This window comes from Heloderma suspectum, chromosome 13, assembly GCF_057233095.1.
Source record: "Heloderma suspectum isolate Gila_16-S chromosome 13, 16-S_ref, whole genome shotgun sequence".
Taxonomy (NCBI): domain Eukaryota; kingdom Metazoa; phylum Chordata; class Lepidosauria; order Squamata; family Helodermatidae; genus Heloderma; species Heloderma suspectum.
Window position 1 is genome coordinate 14,829,157 of NC_139470.1, and position 22,907 is coordinate 14,852,063.

Genomic DNA, 22,907 nt, shown 5'->3' on the forward strand with positions numbered 1-22,907 from the left:
GTCCTCTCCCCCCTCCTCCCCAGTCCCATTTCTCTTCACTCTCTGTATCTCCCTCCCTCCCGGGTATATCACCTGCAACAGGAGAGGAGATGGAGAAGAGGTGGTCTTCCCCTTTCCTCACGCACACACCATCTAGGTCCCATTGACATTGCTGCGCAAGCAGCCATAGGCAGCAGGATTAACTGTGGGAGAGACATGGATGGAGTTTTCCTTTCCTTTTTTTATTTTTGCAGACGCCTTCCAGAGAGGCTCATAAAGGATTTTCCCCAATTCTTTTTCTCTCTCTCCCCCCTCCCCCGCCAATTTGCATTTATTTATTTATTTATTTATTTCATTTCTATACCGCCCAATAGCCGAAGCTCTCTGGGCGGTTCACAAAAATTAAAACCAAACACACAATAAAACAATTTAAAATATATAGAACATTAAAACCACAATATAACAATACAACCACAATAAAACCTAGCAGCAGTGCAGGAGTTTAAAATACAGATTTAAAACAGCAAAGATAAAAATTTAGAAAGCTAAAATGCCTGGGAAAATAAAAAGGTCTTCACTTGGCGCCGAAAGGAATACAATGTAGGCGCCAGGCGAACCTCACTAGGGAGCTCATTCCAGAGCCGGGATGCCACAGCAGAAAAAGCCCTCCTCCTAGTAGCCACCCGCCTCACTTCCTTTGGCAGGGCCTCACGGAGAAGGGCCGCTGATGATGATCTTAAGGTCCGGGCAGGCACATATGGGAGGAGGCGATCCTTCAGGTAACCTGGCCCCAAGCCGTTAAGGGCTTTGAATGTTAACACCAGCACTTTGAATCGGGCCCGGAAATGGACTGGCAGCCAGTGCAGCTGGAAAAGTACTGGCGTAATATGCATGACTTCCCTGTTTGCCTTCCGCGGGTGGCCACTGAAAACAACATCAAAGGGGAAACGTTGGAATGTCTCCTATAAGTGTGGGTTCTCTTATGGTGCTAATAATCAAGTTAAGGTGCAATCCTATTGCATGTTTAGACCAAAGAAAAGGCCCTATAACTCGCAGCATTCCCAGGCATGCTGGGAGTTGTGGGTCCTTTTTCTGTCTAAACATGCATAGGATTACATCTTTAAGGATTTTCCTCAGGGCTGGCCCTACTATTAGGCAGAGTGAGGCAGCCACTTCAGGCAGCAGATACCTTGGGGCAGCATTGAGGTGTTGGAGGATACAGCTGGGGGTGCTGCACAGTCTGCTCTATACTCCCTAACCTAACTCAATTCAAAGCCTGCCAGAATATTAGAGAAAATAAAATAGGTGGCATTACGGTGGCTACTTATGCATTGCCAAAAAGGAGGGAATGGATTACCAAAAAGAGACCAAAAGGGGACACTGCTTTGCATAAAAATTGCATATGCTAATGTACATGAATAGATGCACATTTATAAACAATCACTATAATTTCGATGGTTCAGAAGCTGCAGCTCGTGCAAAATGCGGCAGCCAGATGGATAACTGAGACTGGAAGGTCTGCACATATAAGACCGACTCTGGCCCTCTTGCATTGGCTGCCTGTATGCGTCCGAGCTCAATTCAAGGTGCTGCTTTTATGCTATAAAGCCCTACATGGCTTGGGACTGCAATACCTGACGGCATGCCTCTCCTGAAATGAACCTACCCGTACACTTCTTTCAGCGTTTAAGGTCGTCCTCCGAGTGCCTTCTCCAAGGGAAGCTCTGGAGGCAGCAACAAGGGAGAGGGCCTTCTCAGTGGCAGCCCCCCCCAATCTGTGGAACAAGCTCCCCAATAAGGTCCACCTGGTGCCAACATTGTTATTTTTTTGGCACCAGGTTAAGACCTATCTCTTTTCCCAGGCATTTGGCAGCACGTGTTGAGTTTTACTTGGTCTTGCATATGTCTTTAGTTTTGAGTGACTGTTTAAGTTGTTTTTAGTTATATGTTGTTTGTGTATAGAGCCATGTGTGGCGCAGAGTGGTAGGCGGCAGTATTGCAACCGAAACTCTCCCCATGACCTGAGTTCGATCCCAGAGGAAGCCAGGCCTCGGGTAGCTGGCTCAGGTTGACTTAGCCTTCCATCCTCCTGAGGTCGGTAAAATGAGTACCCAGCATGCTGGGGAAAAGGTAGTCACGACTGGGGAAGGCAATGGCAAACCACCCCGCTACAGTCTGCCATGAAAAACGCCGGCAAAAGCGGCGTCCCTCTAGGGGTCAGCAATGACCCGGTGCTTGCACAGGAGGAACCTTTCCTTCCTGTTTGTGTATATTGTCTCTGTGCTTTTACGTAAATGGTTTTTAAACTTTGTATATTGAATTGTAATGTTTTAACTTCTGTAAACTGCCCAGAGAGCTTCAGCTATGGGGAGGTATAGAAATGTAAATAATAATAATAATAATAATAATAATAATAAATTAATTTCACTAGAAATACAATACGTATTACCAGCGTGGGGAAGACTGTGACTAGGTTACCTGTGGGCTGTCCAGGTGCTAACTGTTGATGACCAACTTCTAGGCCTCCGCTCTCACTTTTGATAGTTCTTTATCTTTAAACTGGACTAGGACTGGACAGCCCATCAAACAGACTTTATTAGAGGATGCCTTCAAGCAGAGGGCTGCCCTCTGATAGGCTTCAGAGCCCTTAAACAGAGGACTCTCCTATGTAAATTAAGACACACGGCCACCCTATGTGAGATGGATTTGAACCTCAGGACAGTTCCCCTTGGCATGTATGGCAGATGTATTTTGCTCACATTTATGTTTTGGTTAACTAGGTTAAGAAAGGAACCCCCAGGTTAAATTGGTTTCTGGCCCTGGTTTGTTTGTTCATTCCTGTGATATGTGACTTGGCTTATTTGCTTGAGTAATGTGGAGGTATCTGCTGTGCAGGACTGTTTTGGCAGTACGCTTCCTCCTTGACTGCAGTAATGTTGGTTAATATCGGGGGGGGGGGGTTGTCATTGGTTGCAGCCAGAGCCAGTTCTAGATTCAAGCCCCACCCACCCTTGGCCTGGCAAAGTGCCATCTGCTGGTTCACCCTGCCCCACTGTCAGCAGAACCACAATTTGCAGCAGGTGGCTGCAAGGTGTCCACCGTTTTAGATTCTTCCCCAGTTTAGATTCTCTGCTGCCCTGAAACAGGGTGAAGCAACCTGCTTCAGACTGCACTGTGTGTCTGTGTGTGGTGGATAGAGGCTCTTTTCTAGATGCCACCGCCTGCAATGATGCGACAGGTAGCTACCAGGAGAAGAGCCTTCTCTGTAGTGGCCCCCCTGTCTGTGGAATGGCCTTCCCAGGGAGATTCATCTGGCATCTTCCGTGTTTACATTTAGATGCCAGGTTGAGATCTTGCTCTTCAGCAGACATTTATTCTTTAATCTGGTGCTCTGATTATTAATTGTACTCCTGGCTCTTTAATATTTTAAATATTACTTTTAAAATACTTCAAAAATACTTTAAAATATTTTTAAAATGTGTAAACAATACTCCAAAATATTTTCATTGTTGTATTTATTGTTTTGGCTTGTTACTTCCTTGTTTGGGGGGGTTATGATTGCAAATTTCCCCAAGGGTATCTGCCAGTTCGACAGTACATAAATAAATAAATAAATGCGGGAACTGCAGCCTTTCTTTTATTAAACGCTTTTGATTGGTCATTCATGGTAGTTTGCAGGTCCTATATGCAATGTCGTCATCCTCCAGGGCCTGTCCCATGCTTGCAAACATTATAGTGGGTTTTTTAGATCGAGGAAAGTGCGGTATTTTTCTAAATGACATTATGTTTATAGCGAGTAATTGTGCAATTCTGCTATACCACAGTGCTATCTAGTGGCTATATAATGAAACATATAGAAAGGCAGAGAAAGGAAAAAACCCTGAAAAAAGCAGCTGATCTTAATCCCGCAAAGAATCCGGAAGCAAAAGCCCCAGTAAAGGTGCAGGATAAAAGCCTCATGTAGAAATGCCCCTGGTGTCTGTTTTGTGTAGCAAGACTTTTTAAATTCTTGGCCCTTGTGGGTGTGTGTATATTGGGGTGATCGTTTGGCAGCAAAATGTCTTGGGCTGACACTTGCCTGATGTAGAGTCATTCCGGGGTATTGCAGAACATTGAAAATGGGAAGGGCAGCTCAGAGCCAGTGACCTTCCCAAGGCACAAACCAAACTGTGGCCAATCAGACAGAGGCTTCAGTACCTATGGGTCCCCAGATATAACAATGATTGCCATAACAACGATGTGGGAATGTGTGGGGTGTCCAACGCACTCGCAGCCTAGCAGACACTGAGATGGGGGAATTGTTTGTCTACATGGTTGCTGTGATTTCTGCAATGATGTTGCCAGGGTGGCCATGTGCCCACTTTTACAGAGCTATATCCTCTATTTGAAGGCATCCTTTATTTGAAAGGCTGTCCTATCCAGTTCTAGTTTAAAGATGAAGAACAATAAGAACTGTTGCCCATCAACAGGTAGCACCTTGACAGGAGACTGTACAGGCAGGTACACAGGTCACCTGGTCGCAATCTTCCACATTATGGTGTACTGTATTTCTATTTAAATTATAATAATTATTTCTAAATTTGCATCCATACATATGAATTAGCATGTGCAAATTTTATGCAGATCTGTGTCCTCTGTTTTGGTGACGTGTTTCCTCTTTTTTTCCACAACTCATAAGTGACCGCCTGATTGTACAATGGCCACATGGAACAGTCCCTCTGTCATGGCATTGCCTCTCACAAATGGAACCTAGGAAGATGCCTCATACCAGACCGGGCAAGTTGTCCATCTGGCCCAGTATTGTTTATGCCAGTGGTCCCCAACCATTTTGGACCTGTGGGCACATTCGGAAATCTGAAAAGCTGCTGTGGCCTTCACCATGAAATACCTAATCAGTGGATCATCGCGTTGGCATCTACCTGTCGTGTCTGTGGATCTTAGGCTGTGTCTTACTCAGAGAAAAAAATTTATTTCATGTCTATTGGACACCACAACACCTCTTTAATAAGGGAATGTCTAATTTAGCTAATTACTGGTGGTGCAATACAGCTAATGCTTCTTTTAAACATATGTTTTGGCAGTGTCTAGTAACTGCTTCTTTTGGGGAGGAGGTTATTACACAGATAAATTTTGTACTGGAACAAGAACATATTCACTGATGTACATGCTCTTTTAAATTATTTACCTGCTTCATGGAAATTAACAAATGGTCAGCATAAATGGATTCACTGCACCCTTTTGACAGCTAAAACACTAATATTACAACATTGGAAGGATAAACACTCACCCCCTATAATGCAATGGATTGAGGACCTTACAATGCTTTCAATATTTGAACGGGTGGCATATAGACACCACAAGGCTACCAGTCCTGATGACTATACGTTACTTCTGGTATCAGAGGCAGTATGCCTACGTTCACCAGTTGCTGGGGAACATGGGCGGGAGAGTGCTGTTGAACTCATGTCTTGCTTGTGGGCTTCCCATTGGGGCATCTGGCTGGCCACTGTGTGAACAGAATGCTGGACTAGATGGACCCTTGGACTGATCCAGCAGGGCTCTTTTTACATTCTCATGCTCAGATTGAAATGGATACTTATTTGGATATTTGGTCCACTTTTGTTAAAGCCCATGTATAACTGCTAGAAAGTTGCATGCATTTCATATGTATTCATTGCTATGGATATATACAAATCCATTTACACATATTAAAAAAAATGGTGGGGGATTTTAAAAAAAATTTGCGGGTCCCTGTGACCCCGTCACAGGTGCCATTGGAGGCCACATTGGGGACCCCTGGTCTACCCTGACCACCAGCAGCTCTCTAATGGACTTTCTTATCACTTATTATCTGATCTTTTTAACTGGAGATGCTAGAGCTCAAACGTGGGGCCTTGCTCTTGAAAGCCATTTGGTGTACCATTGAACTACAGTTCTTCCCTGTTGAAGGTGTGCAAACCAGTTAACACAGTTTGACAGTGGTGCTAGGGTTGGACCTTGGGGGCAAAGTCCAACCTCCCCTCCCCCAGCTGCCCCAAATGACCACCCTGAGAGTGGCAGGTGATGGGGGCATCAGGGGAGCAGAAGCAAACTCCATTTTATTCCTGAAGTCATGATGGTGCCATTATTTTAAGTGAGTTTAAAATGCACCACTGCGCATGCTCAGGGTTTTACCAGGGTTGGCAAACATTCTAACATGTTAGGAACGTAGAAGCAGTTGTAAAGTATGGAATGGAGGTTGGGGGTGATCGAAAGAAATAGTGGTTGCGTGCTTCACATCTGAAGTGATACGCAAGGCCATTTCAAGGGGCCTCCCGTGAGACTGTTACGTGCGGGGTCTAAAATTACCTAGCTACATCACTGAGTTGGACCCTGCACCGAATGCAAATCTAGCTTCTTTAACCTGCTGGGTTTCCCTCCAAGGGCTGTCATTCAAAAAGTGTCTTATTATGGTTCTGCTACACAGTCCTGTCGTCTGACAAGTGCCTTTTATGAAATGTGGCACTTCCAACAGGCCCTTCATGTGCTCTTCCAAGCAGGAGTTGCTTGATGTACTGCTTTCTCTGCTCTCAGAGTGAAATCCTTCTGCAATTGTCAACATTAACACGAGTTGAGCTGGGGGGGGGGGGAATCTGTCCGACAAGGAATTAAAAAGAATAAAAACGAAACCCCACAAAGTTTTAAACAAGAGTCTTAACCCGACAAAAGTAAAAATTCTGACTAGAGTTCTCACATCTTTAGGCCGTAAGCCTAGGGAGACTGTCAGACAGGTGAATAATGAGATTCGAATAACCTGACAAGCAAACAGCGAAAGCCACTGGAGAAAGCATGCAGGTTTAAAACTGCAGTTCTTTTTAGGATCTTATAACTGTTGTTAGCTGGATTCCTTTCCAGAGGTCATCTGAGTACAGTCACCCATAATCCCTTCAAGAAAATGCCAATCCTGCTGCCGTACCAAAAGCGAGGATTTTGAGCAGTCACTACTGAGCCAACATATACTGTTTGTACCCTTGCTTAAGCTGCCTGTAGACCCAGTTTCACTTCTCCAGTAATTGTTCCCTCCTACCAGCTTCTGTCTGCTACGCAGTTCCAATTTTGCCATTCCCAGGGATTCAGAGAGCAATAAGTCAAGGTCTTTGAAAGCCACAACATGTAGCTGGTCAAGGTTGAAGGATTCTTGTTTATGAATGCAATGGGTTATTCTTATCATTATTCTTATTCTTATACTTATTATTATTTTGTAGGGCCATGAGTGGGGAACCTGTGCCCCCTCCAGGTGTTTTTGGACTCCAACTCTCACCAGCCCCAGCCAGCATGGTCAATGGCCAGGGATGCTAGGAGCTGTACTCCAAAGAATCTGGAGGGCCACAGGATGCGCACCCTTGCCGTAAGCAATATTTAGAACTGCAAAGATGTCCATCTTTTCACTTCTCTTTGATCACTCTGTGGAAGCTGCAGAACAGTGATTGAAACAGAATAAGGGTTAACTACTACATGCCCTCTTTGCAAGAGCAAACAGCCTCTTTTCTACACTTGGGGTATGTTTCAAACTTGTTTTCCCCCTTCCCCTATAAAAGAAACAATTTATAATCAAAAGTTATGATGATTGTTCCCAGGATTTAGAGCTAACTTCAAAGCCATCATGAGATGTACAGAACAATTATATTAGCTGGCAATGTGGCAGTTCCATTTCTGCTACACTTGGGGTTGACTTCCTGCCCTTCAGTTCCAGCAATGCAATCTACGTACAGCAGAACGATTGACCTGAAACAGTCTTAAGCCCAACAGTGAACACAAACGTTAGAGCAGCCTTCCCCAACCTGGTGCCCTTCAGATGAGTTGGACTACAGCTCCCAGCATTCCCTGCCAGGCTGGGGATGCTGGGATGTATAGTCCAACACATCTGGAGGACACCAGGTTGGGGGAGGCTGCACTGGAGTATTTTGGCGCATGAATATAAAAACATAAGAAGAGCACTGCTGGATCAGACCAAAGGTCCATCCAGTAGTTAAGCATCCTTTTTCAACAGATGCCTCCTGGGAGCCCACAAACAGGACATGAAGGCAATAATCGCCTACAACCAGCATGGCCTGTTGGAGGGTGACTTGGAAACCATCTAGTCCAGCCCCCCGCTTGATGCAAGAAATCCACAGATGGAGCAGCCTCAAGAGATCACTGTCCAACCTCCGCTTGAAGACCTGAATCAAGGGCCTACCCACTCCACTCAAGGTAATTGTTCCATTGTTGAACTGGTACCCTCCAGACGTTTTGGATTTCAACTCCCATCAGCCCTAGCCAGCATGGCCAATGGCCAGGAATCCTGGGTGTTGTAGTCCAAAGCATCTGGAGGGCACCAGCTCAGGGAAAGCTGATCTAAGTCATTCGGTTTTTTAAAAAAAAAATCCTGCTGAACTTAGTGAGACAGATCTGCTACCCAATCCCATACATGTTTGCACAGAACCTGGCGCTTAATTCTCCCACTTCAGTCAACGGGCCTAAAATGGACTGGACTGTACCCTTTGTCTCAGTTTAGAAGGCAAATTCTTTGCCAATAAACCAGAAGTGTAAATTAAATTAATCCACAACTACTGATGTGGAATGGGAGCCACCTACTGGTTCCTGGGGCACAGATGAAATTCTTCTTTTCGTTTGGCTCAGCCTGGAAAGGAAGAGCTGGAAAAAGAACTTTACATGTGAGAATTTGAATGGGGGGCTCGAATAGTCAAGCACCTCCGCTTGAAATTCTCCTCGCAGAATTGAGGCGCGGTGTGCAAGGAGCCAGCACCCCTACTTCCTCTCCCCTGCCCCCCAAAACTTACCTGGGCACAGAAGGTGGAGGTGGGGGCAGGTGCTGTCTCTCATAGATGCACAGAGCTTCTTTTTTTACCAGTCCCCAGCAGAAAAAGATGTTCTGGAGGTCTAGAGGGGCACTGCTGTCTCCACCTCCCCCTTCCCCCAGGGAAGTGTTTTGGCCTTCAAAGATATATATTAACTGTAGTTACACGCTGTCCAGTAATCGAGTTATCTGGGCAGCTTACAATAACAATAAAGCCAATCAGGGCACAATCCTATGCAAGTTTGGACAGAAAAAAAGTCCTACATCTCCCAGCATTCCCCAGCCAGCATTCCCTAAGACAGCAATCCTATGGCCCCTAAGCAGAGTCTGGGAGGGGGGGTATAGGATAGTTCGGATTCCTGGATCCGAGGTTGAAGAAAGCGCTCCAACCTTGGACCCAGGACTCCCTGCTCCCCTCCCCCTCCCACCTGGCATGGAGAGGCCTTGGAGGGAAGGGAAAGGGGACATGCCATTGGGCAGAGAAAGGAGGGGATGTCTTACGCCATACCCCCAGGCCTCCCCAGCCCCCTTCCCTCCCCCTCCCTGATGCCTCAGCTAGCGAAATTACAGAGTGGGAGGAGATTGCCTCCCATTTATTTATTTATTTATTTATTTTCTATACTGCCCAATAGCCAAAGCTCTCTGGGCAGTTCACAAAAATTAAAACCAAACAGCACACGATAAAACAATTTAAAATATATAGAACATTAAAACCACAATATAACAATACAACCACAATAAAACCTAGCAGCAGTGCAGGAGTTTAAAATACAGATTTAAAACAGCAAAGCTAACTTTGCTGTTGGATGGCCAGAAGCCTCTGTGTTTGGAGGCTTATTATGGCCATCTCTATAGGATTGAGCCCTAATATAATTATAAATATCTAGTGCAACAACAAAAAATTCCAGCTGCAGAGAATAAAAAAAGCCATCCCAAAACTCCCAAGGAACACCAGCATTTTAAACCAATGTAAAAGCAATTTAAAAGGTTTAACATGTAGAAGCAAGATGTTAAAAATCTTGGAAAGTTTTAAAGAAGGCTTCACCTGGAGCTAAAAAGATCACAAAGAAGGTGCAAGGTGAACTTCTCTGTGGAGAGCATTCCAGAGCTAGGGTGCTAACACCAAAAAGGCCCTCTCACCAGTAGCTACCCACTGTGTTACACTTAGACCATTGATCCACCTAGCTCAAAATGGTCTGCACCTGGGGTCTTCAACATGGTGCCTGTGGGCACCACTGTGCCTGCAGACTCCTTGCTTGGTGCCTGCAAGGGTCCCTGTCCCTCCTGATTTTTTATTTTAATTTTTTAGGATTTTGTAATTCATTATTATTATTTAACTAGGAAGCTGCTGTGCTGCTGTTGGGAATATTGCAGCCTCATCTGCAAGTTACTGGAAGGGGGCAGTGTTGCAGCTAGTTAATTCATGGGAATGACCACAGCTAACCTTAGGATCTCTATAGCCAACAATGTGGTTTCCTCTGATTTCTTCCTTTTGCTCCTCCACTTCCTGCCCGCCCCCCCCAATCTCCACCATTGCTAGGAGCACATGTGTTTGCTCTCTTGTTTCTGCTGGTATAATGCAACACAAAATGGACTGAACAAACTCGATGCTGTACCTGCATTGTATATGCAAGAATATCTGTGAATAAAACTGTTTTCTTTTCTTCACTAAAGAAGGGCGTCTCCTTTTGTGGTTCTAAGATAGCCTGTGTGCATGTGGAATCGGTAAATGCTCATTCTGTTTTGCCTTTTTGTTTTTCTCTGCTAATTGCCTTTCTAACAGGAGACATCATTACTAAGTAATCCCATCAGCTGCAAGGCAAAACACCAGTCTACAGCACTATCTTTATTTCCAAGAATGCCTCTGGGCCCCGGTTGGCATTCTTAGCTAAGTTACTGGTTTCTGAGCCTCATCAGATTGCACAGAAAACTGTGGGCTCAGAAGAGTAGTTGCATATTTTGGAGCTCAGACCCAACCTCTGCCTTGCACTTGTTCTTGGGTAAGTTATTTTTCTTTTATATTCACCAGTTTGCCTTCGAGGAAATGGGCATTTTGGGAATGGTCAGTTGCCCCCGATGGCAGCCATTTTGTGAGAGCACCCATGTCAGTCTCAAAATTCAAAATATGCCCACCAGTTCAAAATATTTGGGAACCTCTGGTCTACACTGACTGGCAGCAGCTCTCCAGGCTTTCAGACAAGAAATGTTTCTCAGCACTACCTGGAGATGCCGAAGTTTGAACCTGGGATTTTTGCTTGAAAAGCACATGCTCTGTCATTGACCTATGGCGCTCTATTGGCAAGGAGCTAACATGTACTCATATTTAAAGTAGGCACTATAAGTTCAGCAGCTGTAAGAACTAACTAACAGTCCACCCTTGACTGATCAAGAAGGCTTCTATAGGACATAGGGAAGGAGTGACCTCTACTATATATGGGAGTCAAACCGTTCTAAAACTCCAATGGAATATTAGTTTATTCTCCTCTTTTTCCTGCTTATTCCCAACTTCAATTATTTTAGTAAAAACAACCAAGAGTCCTGCGATATCTTAAAGACCAACACTTTTCATGGCCAAAAGCCCTATTTATCAGATGCATGACAAATTATTTTAGGGTGCAATCCTACGCATGTTTCAACAGAAAAATGTCCAACAACTCCCACCATTCCCCAGCTAGCCATGCTGGCTGGAGAATAATGGGTGTTGTAGGACTGTTTTCTGCCAAAACATGCGTAAGATTGTGCCCTTCGTGACTCACGGTGCCCTCTAGTGGACACATTTTGTAGAGCAAGGGTTTCAGCTTCAAAGGATAGGAGGAGAAAGGAAAAGACCTATACACAAAAGCAAGTCAGAGCTGACTCAACCATGAGTCAGTGGCAGATTTAGGGATGCTATTAAAAGGCGGTAAATGGTCAGTTTTTTAGGGTGCGAACCCATGCATGTTTAGACAGAGAAAAGGCCTACAACTCCCAGCATGCCCTGGCTGGGGCATGCTGGGAATTGTAGGCCTTTTCTCTGTCTAAACATGCATAGGATTGCGCCCTTAGTTTATTATATTTTTACGACCGTGCATGTGGCATTTAAATTTTCTGTCTAAGGTACCAAAATGTCTTTTTCATCTTTGACACAAGTTCTAGTGCTTTCGTGTCCTTTCCCCATCTTCCCCCACTCATACATGATACTTTCCATTTGACTCATTTGAGTACTGCAAATTAGCCTAGCCTAGTTCCTCTGATGCAGTTCATTTAGTCCTATGACTATTAATCAAGGAGCTGGTGGTTCTGTGTTGTGAGAAGTGGGGGATGACACACCACCGATATAAACCAGAGACAAAGACAGATGAACCCCACTGAATATTGACTTGAGAAACATTTCAGTGAATGTGCTATAGTGTCTGCCCTGCCCTGAGAAATTTCAAGCAACTGCTGTACATCAGAGGCAATGTTATCTTCCAAGTTTCAATAGGAGACGTGCTCATATAAAAAAAGAGGCAATTTAAGGATGAAAAAACTGCTCATATCAAGGATGAGAAGGTATCATTTCCTCTGATGAACAGCAATTGCTTGAAATAGGTCAGACACCATACCAGTCTCACTGGAATACTTTTAAAATAAATCAGAGTTCAGCACTTTGGGGTTTGCCTCTCTGTTTTTTGGCTCCATATTGCCCGGACAACATATGGGAAAGTTTGCATGAGTTGTAAACTTGCATTGCCACATTTGGGTTTTGTGTGTGTGTTGCTCTTTAAAGGTTCAAGATGCCAATTCAAGATGCATTAATGATTTTCTGGACTGTCCTGACAAAACCAGGATCTTCTGACACAAGCTTGTGAGTCATTCAAGGCATCTGTTTTGGGTTAGGTTTGCTGTTCCTACCACACTGCCTAGCCAGAAGCAGCTTCAAAACTTGAGCAACGACCCTTAAATCTTCTTTGGGACAGAGCAACACTTCAGCGACTTAGATTCCTGCACAGTAATGTAAAATTAGAAGAACTGGTGTTGTATGACTTCGACATGGCTCTGGGGGCAGCGGGGGGAGGGGGATCTTTAGGCAGACATTGGGTAAAATCCAGCATAAGCCCTACTGAGTATAGACACACTGAAACGAATGGAACTTCGTCATGACTAACTTAAATCCTGTGCATTTCAATGGGTCTACTTTAAGTAGGTCTTATATTGGATTTTTCCCACTGATCTGTCTGAAATCATAGGCATTCTCAAGCAGACTTGCATGCACAGGTCTCATTATTCAGCTCACCATAAATCTTTCTTCTTCTATTATATATTATTATAATTATTATTTACACTTAGATTATATCCCTCTCTTCCCACACAAGCCTCAGGCTGCAATCCTAGTATGCACACACATACCTGGGAGTAAGTCCCACTGAACTCAACGGGGCTTGCTTCTGAGCAGACATGCCTAGGATTGCACCGTTAAGAGCCGCTTCTCAATCGTCTTCCACCCAGATACCAATCAGACCCGTTTCGCTTTCAACAATGCACCAACAGCGAGTGTTCTTTTTAATTTATTTTTTTTTAAAAAAATTATTGGCCGCCTTTCAGGGAAGAAGCCCTACCAAGGCGGCTCACGGCAACAAACCACATAACAAACAGTTAAAATATTAAGGGTGCAATCCTATGCATGTTTGGACAGGGGAAAAAAAAAAAAAGTCCTACAACTCTCAGCGTGCCCCAGCCAGAGCTGTCTAAACATGCATACGATTGCACCCTTAAGCGATAAAAACAAAAACACAATAAAAGAGCGAGAGAAACAACCATGAAAACCAACAATAAAAGCAGCAGCAGCAACAACAAAAAGCAAACTTCAGTCTCTGCCACCCTAAATTCTAATGAACAATTTTTGGGCTCCAGAGCCAGAGTAATGAGTTAAAAGCCTGGAGATGGAGGAGCACCAAAACAAAACAAAAAAATAAAAAGCACCCACCCACCCACCAACCTACCACCCAACGTACCGCCCAACCATCCAGAGCTCCTTCCTTTCCGGAAGGTCCGATTAAATAAACCGCCCGCCAGTAGGGGAAACACCGACTCCTCTTTCCTCGTTCCGACCACCCTGCCCGGGTTTGTTTTGTTTTCTTCTCTTTTCTTCCCCCGGCTCGGCGCACGGGGTGTGTGTGGGGGGCTTTGGTGGGGAAGGGGAGACGCCCCCGGGGAGGATTCTCAGGCCCCAGCCCGAGAGGCGTTTCCGGAGGGGAAGAAAACGAGGCGCCGCACCGCCTTTGCCTTGGTCGAAGGAGCCGGAGCAGCGCCACGTCTCGGGCAGGAGGGAGGGAAGGAGGGACGGCGGGCCTGAGGGCGGAGAGGGCGACAGCCGAATGCAGGCAGGTCAGTGGGGAGGGCTGGGGGGCTCCCCATGGGGGCCCGGTGGGGTCTGGAGGCGTCTCGTTGGCCGGGGGGGGGTCTTGCAAAGGGAAGGGGGCAGCGGTGGGCGCAGGCGGGCAGCTGGTGTTTGTTTTGGTTGGGAGGGGGCGGGCGGTCAGCTGAGTTGGGGAGGGAGGGTCCCTCCGCGTATGTCTTGTGTATGGAGAGAGAGAGAGAGAAAGGGGGACTGTCGTGCATATTTGCATTACAGCGCATTACTGCATGTTTGCAATATTTGCAGTGCTTTACAACATTTGCAATATTTGCAATGCTTCACAATATGCTTTACTATTAATGTTTGCAACGCTTTACAATACTTGCAGTATTTGCAGTGCTTTACAATATGCTTTACTGTTAATGTTTGCCACGCTTTACAATATTTGCAATATTTGCAATGCTTCACAATATGCTTTACTGTTAATGTTTGCAACGCTTTACAATACTTGCAGTATTTGCAGTGCTTTACAATATGCTTTACTGTTAATGTTTGCCACGCTTTACAATGTCTGCAATATTTGCAGTGCTTCACAATATGCTTTGCTATTAATATTTGCAACGCTTTACAATACTTGCAGTATTTGCAGGGCTTTACAATATGCTTTACTGTTAATGTTTGTCACGCTTTACAATGTCTGCAATATTTGCAGTGCTTCACAATATGCTTTGCTATTAATATTTGCAACGCTTTACAATACTTGCAGTATTTGCAGTGCTTTACAATATGCTTTACTGTTAATGTTTGCCACGCTTTACAATGTCTGCAATATTTGCAGTGCTTCACAATATGCTTTGCTATTAATATTTGCAACGCTTTACAATACTTGCAGTATTTGCAGTGCTTTACAATATGCTTTGCTATTAATATTTGCAACGCTTTACAATACTTGCAATATTTGCAGTGCTTTACAATATGCTTTACTGTTAATGTTTGCCACGCTTTACGATATTTGCAATATTTGCAGTGCTTTACAGTATGCTTTACAATATTTGGAAAACTCACTGGCACGGCTGCAGCGTGTGAGAATGCTGAGATGCCGGTGGCGAGTTATGCGGCATTGAACTTGGATACTTGACTGTGTTCTTAGACTTTTGCATTTTTGTGTCAGGATTAATAAAATGTGTCTGTTGTGTGTGTGTGTGTGTGTGTGTGGGAGAGGGAGAGAAAGAGACAGACAGACAGACACAGAGATGGCCAGCTGGGGGAAAGGGTGGGGGGAGATTTGGGCAATAAGACTGTGGTATGGAGGTTTATTTCAAAAATCCTGCTTTTCTTTAAGGGCGCAATCCTACGCATGTTTAGACAGAAAAAAGCCCTACAACTCTCATCGTTCTGCTGGCTGAGGAATGCTGGGACTTGTAGGACTATTTTCTGTCTAAACATGCATAGGATTGTGCTATAAAGAGCTCAGGGTATGTTCATAGTCCTTCCCCTTCTTACCCTCATAGCAACCTCATAGCAACCAGCGTTAGCCTGGGACAGAGTGGCTGCCCTTAGGTCACCCTGTGAGCTTCCTGACTGGAGTGGGGGTGGGGGGTTTGAACTCACTGTTAATCTGACACTCCAACCCAGGTTTCCATTGTCCAGATGTTTTGGGCCACAAGTCCCAGCGTTCCTGTCAGCAAGTATGGCCAACTGGGCTGATGGGAGTTCAAGTCCAAAACATCTGGAGGGCATCAAGTTGAGGAAGCCTGCTCTAACCACTATGCCCTGCTAATCTGAACTGGGTTCATAGGAGAAAGAAGATCTTCGCAGAGTTTTGGGCCTGGCTAGTGCTTGGGGGTGGGGTCTGAGTCTTTGGCAGTTTGTGTGTGTTGGTGATGCATGTATGTTATTGTGCATTCATAGCATTTCTATCCTGTGTTTTTTCTGTTGTGGAGCTCAAAGCAGTGTGCATCAGGGTTTGTAGGCTTCTTCCATGCAGGAAAACTGCCCAAACCTGCTTAGTTTCAGTCCACAGCCTTAGGCTTGAGCAGGCAACTGGAAGTCAGCAGTTGAGTATGTTTGGGAAAGGTTTTGGGTTTTTAAGATAGCATACTGAATAGGGCAAAACTGGATTCATTGATCTCCGTGGAGACTAAAAAGGTAAGCATCTGTATTGAGGATGTCTTATTTCAGCTTGCACCCCTTGTGGGGAAAAAAGGCAGTCCTTTCCCATGCAGGCAGATTAAAATCCAACCTCTTTGTATGTGGCTTCCAACCTGAGGCTGTCTTTTGTTCTTTCTTTTTTTTAAGATTATATTTTTCCCATGTTATTGGTTTCAAAGAAATGTGCGGAAGCATATGTGCCTTGCCCATCTTGTTCAAGGGGTCATAAAGCGAGGTTAGATGGCAAGTTCTTTTGAAGGATGCATTAGAAGGAAGATGCAATGTACATATGTTGTTCAAACATTAATCTTCTCCTAAAACGCCTCTCTTAACTTTGTGATCAGCTAGATTTCTGACACTTTAAATGTTTGAGGTAATACTTCCTATTACGCTTTAGGGCGTGATCCTGGCTGGGGCATGCTGGGAGTTGTAGGACTTTTTTCCTGCCTAAATATGCATAGGATTGCACCCTTCGTGATACAAATTTTTGTTGTTGTTCAGTGCCTCATCTTTGTTGTATGTGTACATATCTTTAAAGGCAGTAGTTGCTGTTTTGCAACCAAAACTTTTTTTTAATGAAAAAGTGGTATCTTAACTAGATCAGTTAATATTGGAGTATATGAGTTTTGATGCATGTGGCTGAAAATCTTTCATACTTGTACACCAACTGAATTTGGTCCATTATTGTTGTTATTTCAGTTGGTATTGCTAATTTCTGTGTAATATTGGTTATTAGGAGGTGCCATTATTTTTGATCTTCTTGAAAACAAGCTTCTAAAACAACTTGCATTACCATCTATCTATAATGTAGCCAACCTTGTTAGTGTTTTGAATAGGCAAGGCTCAGTCTAAGAAGTACAATGCAGAAACACCCCTCTAAAATCTGTTTGTTGCTATTATTACCTACTAAAGATACAGGGTGATTGTTGTCAGGCAGGCAGATGGTTCTTTCAAGGGATGGTTGGGTAAAGGCTTAATTTGATGACCGCCCTAATCTCAAACATACATATATGGAAATTACAGGCCTTTATGATCATATGACTTCAGTTCCTAAGGGGCAGATATTATGATTTTAAGTTGTCTTTCGGTATCTGTTTGAAACATAGGTGAGGAGTTATTTGGGATCTGACTTGGATCTTGTGCATATTTTTGCTAGAGTTATTCTGGCTTCCTAAGTAGTGTTACTGTGGTATCTATTCAACCCTTAGTTGTTGACTTGATGTGAATGACGTGACATGAGTGCGTTCCTACTGTTTATACTCTTATCCTATAGAAGAATATCCATGGTATATGCCAGCCTTCCATGACTTGGTGCCTCCCAGATGTGCTGGACTACAATTCCCATCATATCCAGCCAACATGGCCAGTGGCTGTGCTGGCCGGCAGTGATGGGACTTGTAGTCCAACACATCTGGAGGGCGCCATGTTGGGGGAGGCTGGTCTATGGTAACGCTTTTCAAATGGTGTTCCAGAAAACCTTGGGATTCCTTGAAAGCTTATCGGATGTTTTCCTAATGAGCTGAGTGGTAACGACAATTACGTTTCCAGGAAATATAGCTTCCCTATCACTACTGAACTTTCCTTGAAATGTTGTGAGGGAGTTTGAGTTCTGGGACATAATCTCAGTTCACAGTGTGAAGGTGACAGTCTGGACAGCCGGCCTGATATAAAATGAGTGTGTACCTTAAATAGGGATGGACAGTTCAGGCTATTTCCAGCCTGTGTTAGTCTTGCATGTGACTGTTTGTAAGTCTGTTTGGTCCCGTTTCAGCATGTGAATTAAAAAATAAAATACACAAAATTGTATTTCAAGACATTGAAATGTTACTTTTGAATGTATTTCTCACAAAATACACATTTCTGAACTTATTTTGTCCTAAAATAGACATTTTTATGTGCATTTTGGCACTGGACTCAATAGGTAGCCATCATGACTAGTAGCCATAGATAGCCTTATACTCCGTGAATGTTTTCGAATCCCCTTTTAAAGTTGTTGGCCATCACTATATCCTGTGGCAGTGAATTCCATAGTTTAACAATGTGCTGTGTGAAGAAGTCCTTCCTTTTATCTGTCCTGAATTTCCCACCATTCAGCTTCATGGGATGACCCTGCGTTCTTGTATCATGAGAGAGGGAGTAAAATGCCTGTGGCTCTTACTTCCTCTTTTGATTGCAGTTTAAGAAACTCTTTTATATAACCTCTGACTCCCTTCAAACAGGCCAACCTTGACTGGCAGTGAACCCTCCTTCTCCCAGCTGACTCTTGTCCTAATTAATAATTTATTCATCTGTCATAGGATATATGCTGGTTGCTCTGCTGGATACACGCCCTCAGTAAACAAGTGCAGAGCTCCATGAAGGAAACGGTTGTGTTGATAAAATAGTCTAGGTGTTAACAGGCATGGTAGAAATGAAAGGCAACTGGCAGCATGAATTGGGAATGAAAATACAGTGCACGTTAAGCTATGGGATTTGCTTCTGCAAGATGTAATGATGGCCACCAATATGGATGTCTTTAAAATAGGGTTAGACAAATTCATGGAGTTTCAGGCTATCGGTGGCTACTAGTCCTGATGGCTATATGCTGCCTCCAGTATCAGGGACAGTATGCCTATGTACACCAGGTTGCCTACTCCTCTACCTCCCTCAGCTCCCTCCCACCCCACAATAGATACTTAGCATTTTGTGGCCAGCCTCAGTCCTCTTTGGGCTGTCCTCTTCCTTAGAGTTTTTTCCCCTGAAGGTTACTGTACTTCTGCTAATCTTGGCGTTCCCCTGATCCTTCTCGTACCTCCCTCTTGTGTGTGGGTGGTGCCATTTTAGCTACATAAGGTTTGGCACTTGGAGAATGCACTTTTCAATTACTGTATGTGATGCATGCATGTGATCTCTTCAAAACAGGAATGATGTTTAAAAATACGTGTCTCCTTTTGTCTCTAGGGAGTGATGCAACTTGGTAATTGCTTTTTCCCCCTCAGGCTAATGTAACGATCTCCAGGAATCCCTGAGTTGCCTGCTGACTGGACTTGGACTGAATTGAGTTGTCTGCTGTAAAACAGCAGATGAAAGAGGCTTAATATTGTGAGCTTCTGTACTAGTGGCATTGCCGATGGATAGAAACAGGACTCAGTAGCTTGCTGGAAAGGGTATTTTTCAGCCGGGGAAATATATTTCCCCTTGCATCTTAATTGCGTCCGCCATGGACTCTTCAATGATCCTGCTGGAGAAGCAAGCCAGCAATGGCGCCCCCTGCAGTTCTGAACGCTGTGCGGACCTTGAGGCCAAAGTGAATGGGCCAACGGAAGGCGATGGCATCAAGAGTAAGCACTTTCTTTTGATCAGGTTTTGTTTGAGGAATGTGTTTGATGGCGGTGTTGGTAGGTTAAGGAGAACTCTGGTGGATCAGACCAAAGGACCAGCTAGTTTCCTGTTTCTCATAGTGGCTAACAAGATACCTTTGGGAGACCCATAAGGCCAAGAGTCAAGGCTTCCCTTGCTGCTGCCTCCCAACAACTGATATTTACCAGGTATACTGCCTCTGAATATGGAAGTTCAATTTATCTGTCAAGGCTAATAGCCACTGATAGACCAAGCCCCCTGAATGTGCCTTTTAAGGAGCTGCCTAGAACTGGCATATACACCCAAGGACAAATATCCCATCTGCCCAACAGCCATCTCCCAGCAGAATGGGAGATGGGAGCAGCTTTGGGAGATCAAGGTTCAAATCCATGAAGGTGATTGTGTGGCTCTGGGCAAGTATCTCTCTTAGCGTATCCACCTGAAGAATGGAAGTCAGATAAAGAGAATATGACAACCTGGCTATAGCTTAGTGGTAGAGCACATGTTTCCTACACCGAAGGTCCCAGGTTCAATCCCCGGCATATCCAATTAAATGGTCAGGGAGTAGGTAATATGAAAGACCTCTGCTTGAGAGCCAGTGCCAGTCGGGGTAGACCAGGGGTGTTGAACCTATTTTAGCCCAAGGGCCGAATTCTATTTTGGAGAAGCTCTCAGGGGCCACATTCCAATGGTGGGCAGGGCTGAAGGCAAAAGGGGTGGGGCCTAAGGCAAAAGGGGTGTGTGGCCAAAATACCAGCATGTTTTATCTTAAAACTCCTGCTAGTAACTAAGGCTTAGAAGAGCCATTTCAGCCTTTTAGAAGGTTGTGGGGGACACATGGGCAAACGCTGGGAAACCAGTAAGTGATCGGCAGTCGAGGGAAAGAGGGTGGGGCCAGGGAAAGGGTTGTGGCTATCTGGGGACCCCGTGGGATGGATTTCGCTCACAGGCTTCAGGTTCTGCACCTCTGGCATAGATGATAATGAGCTAGATGGACCTGGTGTAAGGGAGCTTCCTATGTTCTATACGCTTTGCTTGTGAGCATCTAGAGGAGGCAGGTGGTTTGGACTGAGTGGACCTCTGTCTGATCTAACAGGACAATTATTATGTCAGGGATGCCTTAGGTGCAGGATATCCTGTCAAAAAAGGGGCAAAGGAGTTGGATCGATGACCTTGCCTTCCATTGCTGAGTTTGTCACTGATGTTAACCTAGTGCAACCCAGTATTCTGTTCTTTTCCAGTTACTAGTGCAAAGGACAGCAAAGTGCGAACTGAAGGGGATGGCGTGGTGCCGAGCAGCAACGAGAACCCTTCTGCAAATGGACCAGCGTCTCGCTACCCCGAACCCCCCGTGTCTTTTGACCCGAACGGCAGCCCACATGTGGAGGAACCAGCTCCAGGTGTGCCTGGTTTCCATGACAACCTAAAGTCGTCTCAGGGAGCTAGTGCTGAGGGCATAGTTCTTAGGAAGGAAACGTTGCAGTCCCTCAAACTAAGTCTTCCCATGCAAGAAACTGAATTGTGTAAGCATCTGTTTACGGTAGAGCCCCATTTTCTCTCGCTCCCCACACACACACACACACACACACACAAAAGCTTTCCCTGCTTCTCATTTCTCTCTGAGCCTCTGCAGGATCTTTCTGCAAATATCACTTTAAAGGCTTGAGCTGGTCCTTTAATTGCGCTGTGTGGCAATTGACGTGTGTGACTCTACGCTTAACACATTTCCCAGCTTTACTTACTGTTGCAGGTTTGAATAGATTTTGCCATTGTGATTCTGTTAGAAACAAGGGATCTCTTAATTTTTTTTAAAAAAATTGTTGGTACAGATAAATACAAAAGTATGCAGAATTTACAATAATGATGAATTGTGCTAAGCACGATATAGCTAATTGAGATAGGAGACCAAAATATGTGAGGTTCACTTATTTATTTCTTGTATATTTTTTTATCCCGCCCTTCAAAAATGTGCCCAGAGTGGGTTACAAAGCATAGACAAAATAATACAGTGATGGAGTATGAAAAGTTTATACGATAAAATCAACAACAAAACTAAAGCTGCATAACAAAGGTGCATAAATTAGAAACAATTAGCAGGGATAAAAAAAAACTTACAATAAAAATGCCTGGGGAAAATAAAAGCCTCTCTGCCTGGCGTCAGGTGAGTCTTTCTAGGGAGAGCATTCCACAGACAGGATGCTGCCACTGGGAGCAATGTCATTACATTCACGTGACAGCGAGACTGTTACTCAATAAACTTGTCCTGTGGCTGTCCACCTTTCTTTACACTAACATGGGTTTTAGGGCCCTGCCTCCGCCCTTGTTGTGGAGGACGTTGTTACATGTTGCTTGAAAGAGCAGTGGATCTGAAATACAAAGTGAGTGAACTTCGTGTTCTTAATATCGATGCTTACACAATGCTCTTAGGGTTTGCAGGGCAGGCTGAGCCAAGTAGCAAGCTCACCTGGCAATTGATGCATTCTTTGCTTATGTCCATGAATGTTGCATAGAGCAGAGATGCAGAACGTCGGGCCCTGGGGCCAAATCCAGCTTCTTGGGGTGCCGATCCGGCCCACTTGAGTTCCCCAGAGGGCCACTCCCTGTTTCCTTGGCTCCATCCCTTTCCCTCCAACCACCAGTTAGTTTTTGGTGGTTTCCTGGCTTTGGTCCAGTTTTCCCCCCATTCTAAGAGGTTGAAGTGCCTCTCCTAAGGTTTAATTGCAGGCAATAAGATCTTTAAACTCAGGAAACTTGCTGGATGTCGAGTGGTGTAGAATTCTCGTAAATAAAGAAATGAGCTAAAATGTGCTGGTACTTTTGGCCCTGCCCACCAATGGAATCCCCACCCCACCCAAAGCTTCCCCGAAATGGGATTCAGCCCTCAGGTTGAAAGAGGTTCTATACTCCTGGTATAGAGGAATAAAGGGAGGGGTTTGGGAAATGGAAAGCTGGCACTGCTCTGTCCTTCCCGCACAATTCATGTGCAATTGAGACTTAACCTGGCTGAAAGACTGTTTAAAAGAACAATTTACATGGCGGGATGGTGCATTTCAGCGATGTAGCCAGTTTGACCAAAGAGTCTGGAAATCTGGATTCAAACTTCCGCTCAGAGTGGCCTGAGGCTGCCACTGTGTCTTGACCTCGGTTACTCCTCTCTAAGCTGAGACTACATTGACCTGACTCACAGGAGTCTGGCTTTAAAAAGGGAGGATTTGCACATTGTGAGTACAAGATAAAGTAAGCAGAATATTCTAATTTTTACCATATGACATGTGTGTGGGTTAG

The 22,907-nt window shown here is 44.6% G+C and overlaps 1 protein-coding gene across 10 annotated transcripts in view; it reads left to right on the forward strand.

Annotated features, from left to right (window-relative positions):
• The first annotated feature begins 13,895 nt into the window (after positions 1 to 13,895).
• Positions 13,896 to 22,907, forward strand: part of GOLGA3 (golgin A3) — a 58,114-nt gene continuing 49,102 nt past the window's right edge. For 4 of the 10 annotated variants that reach the window (XM_084820204.1, XM_084820205.1, XM_084820209.1 and 1 more), the window contains exons 1-3: positions 14,075 to 14,161; positions 19,262 to 19,603; positions 20,864 to 21,145. In XM_084820204.1, the coding sequence (XP_084676330.1) occupies positions 19,483 to 19,603; positions 20,864 to 21,145 (403 nt within the window). In that variant the 5' untranslated portion in view covers positions 14,075 to 14,161; positions 19,262 to 19,482. Of the gene's footprint in view, positions 14,162 to 19,223; positions 19,604 to 20,863; positions 21,146 to 22,907 lie in introns of all 10 variants that reach the window. The other 6 variants (XM_084820206.1, XM_084820208.1, XM_084820212.1 and 3 more) reach the window with 5 other exon arrangements.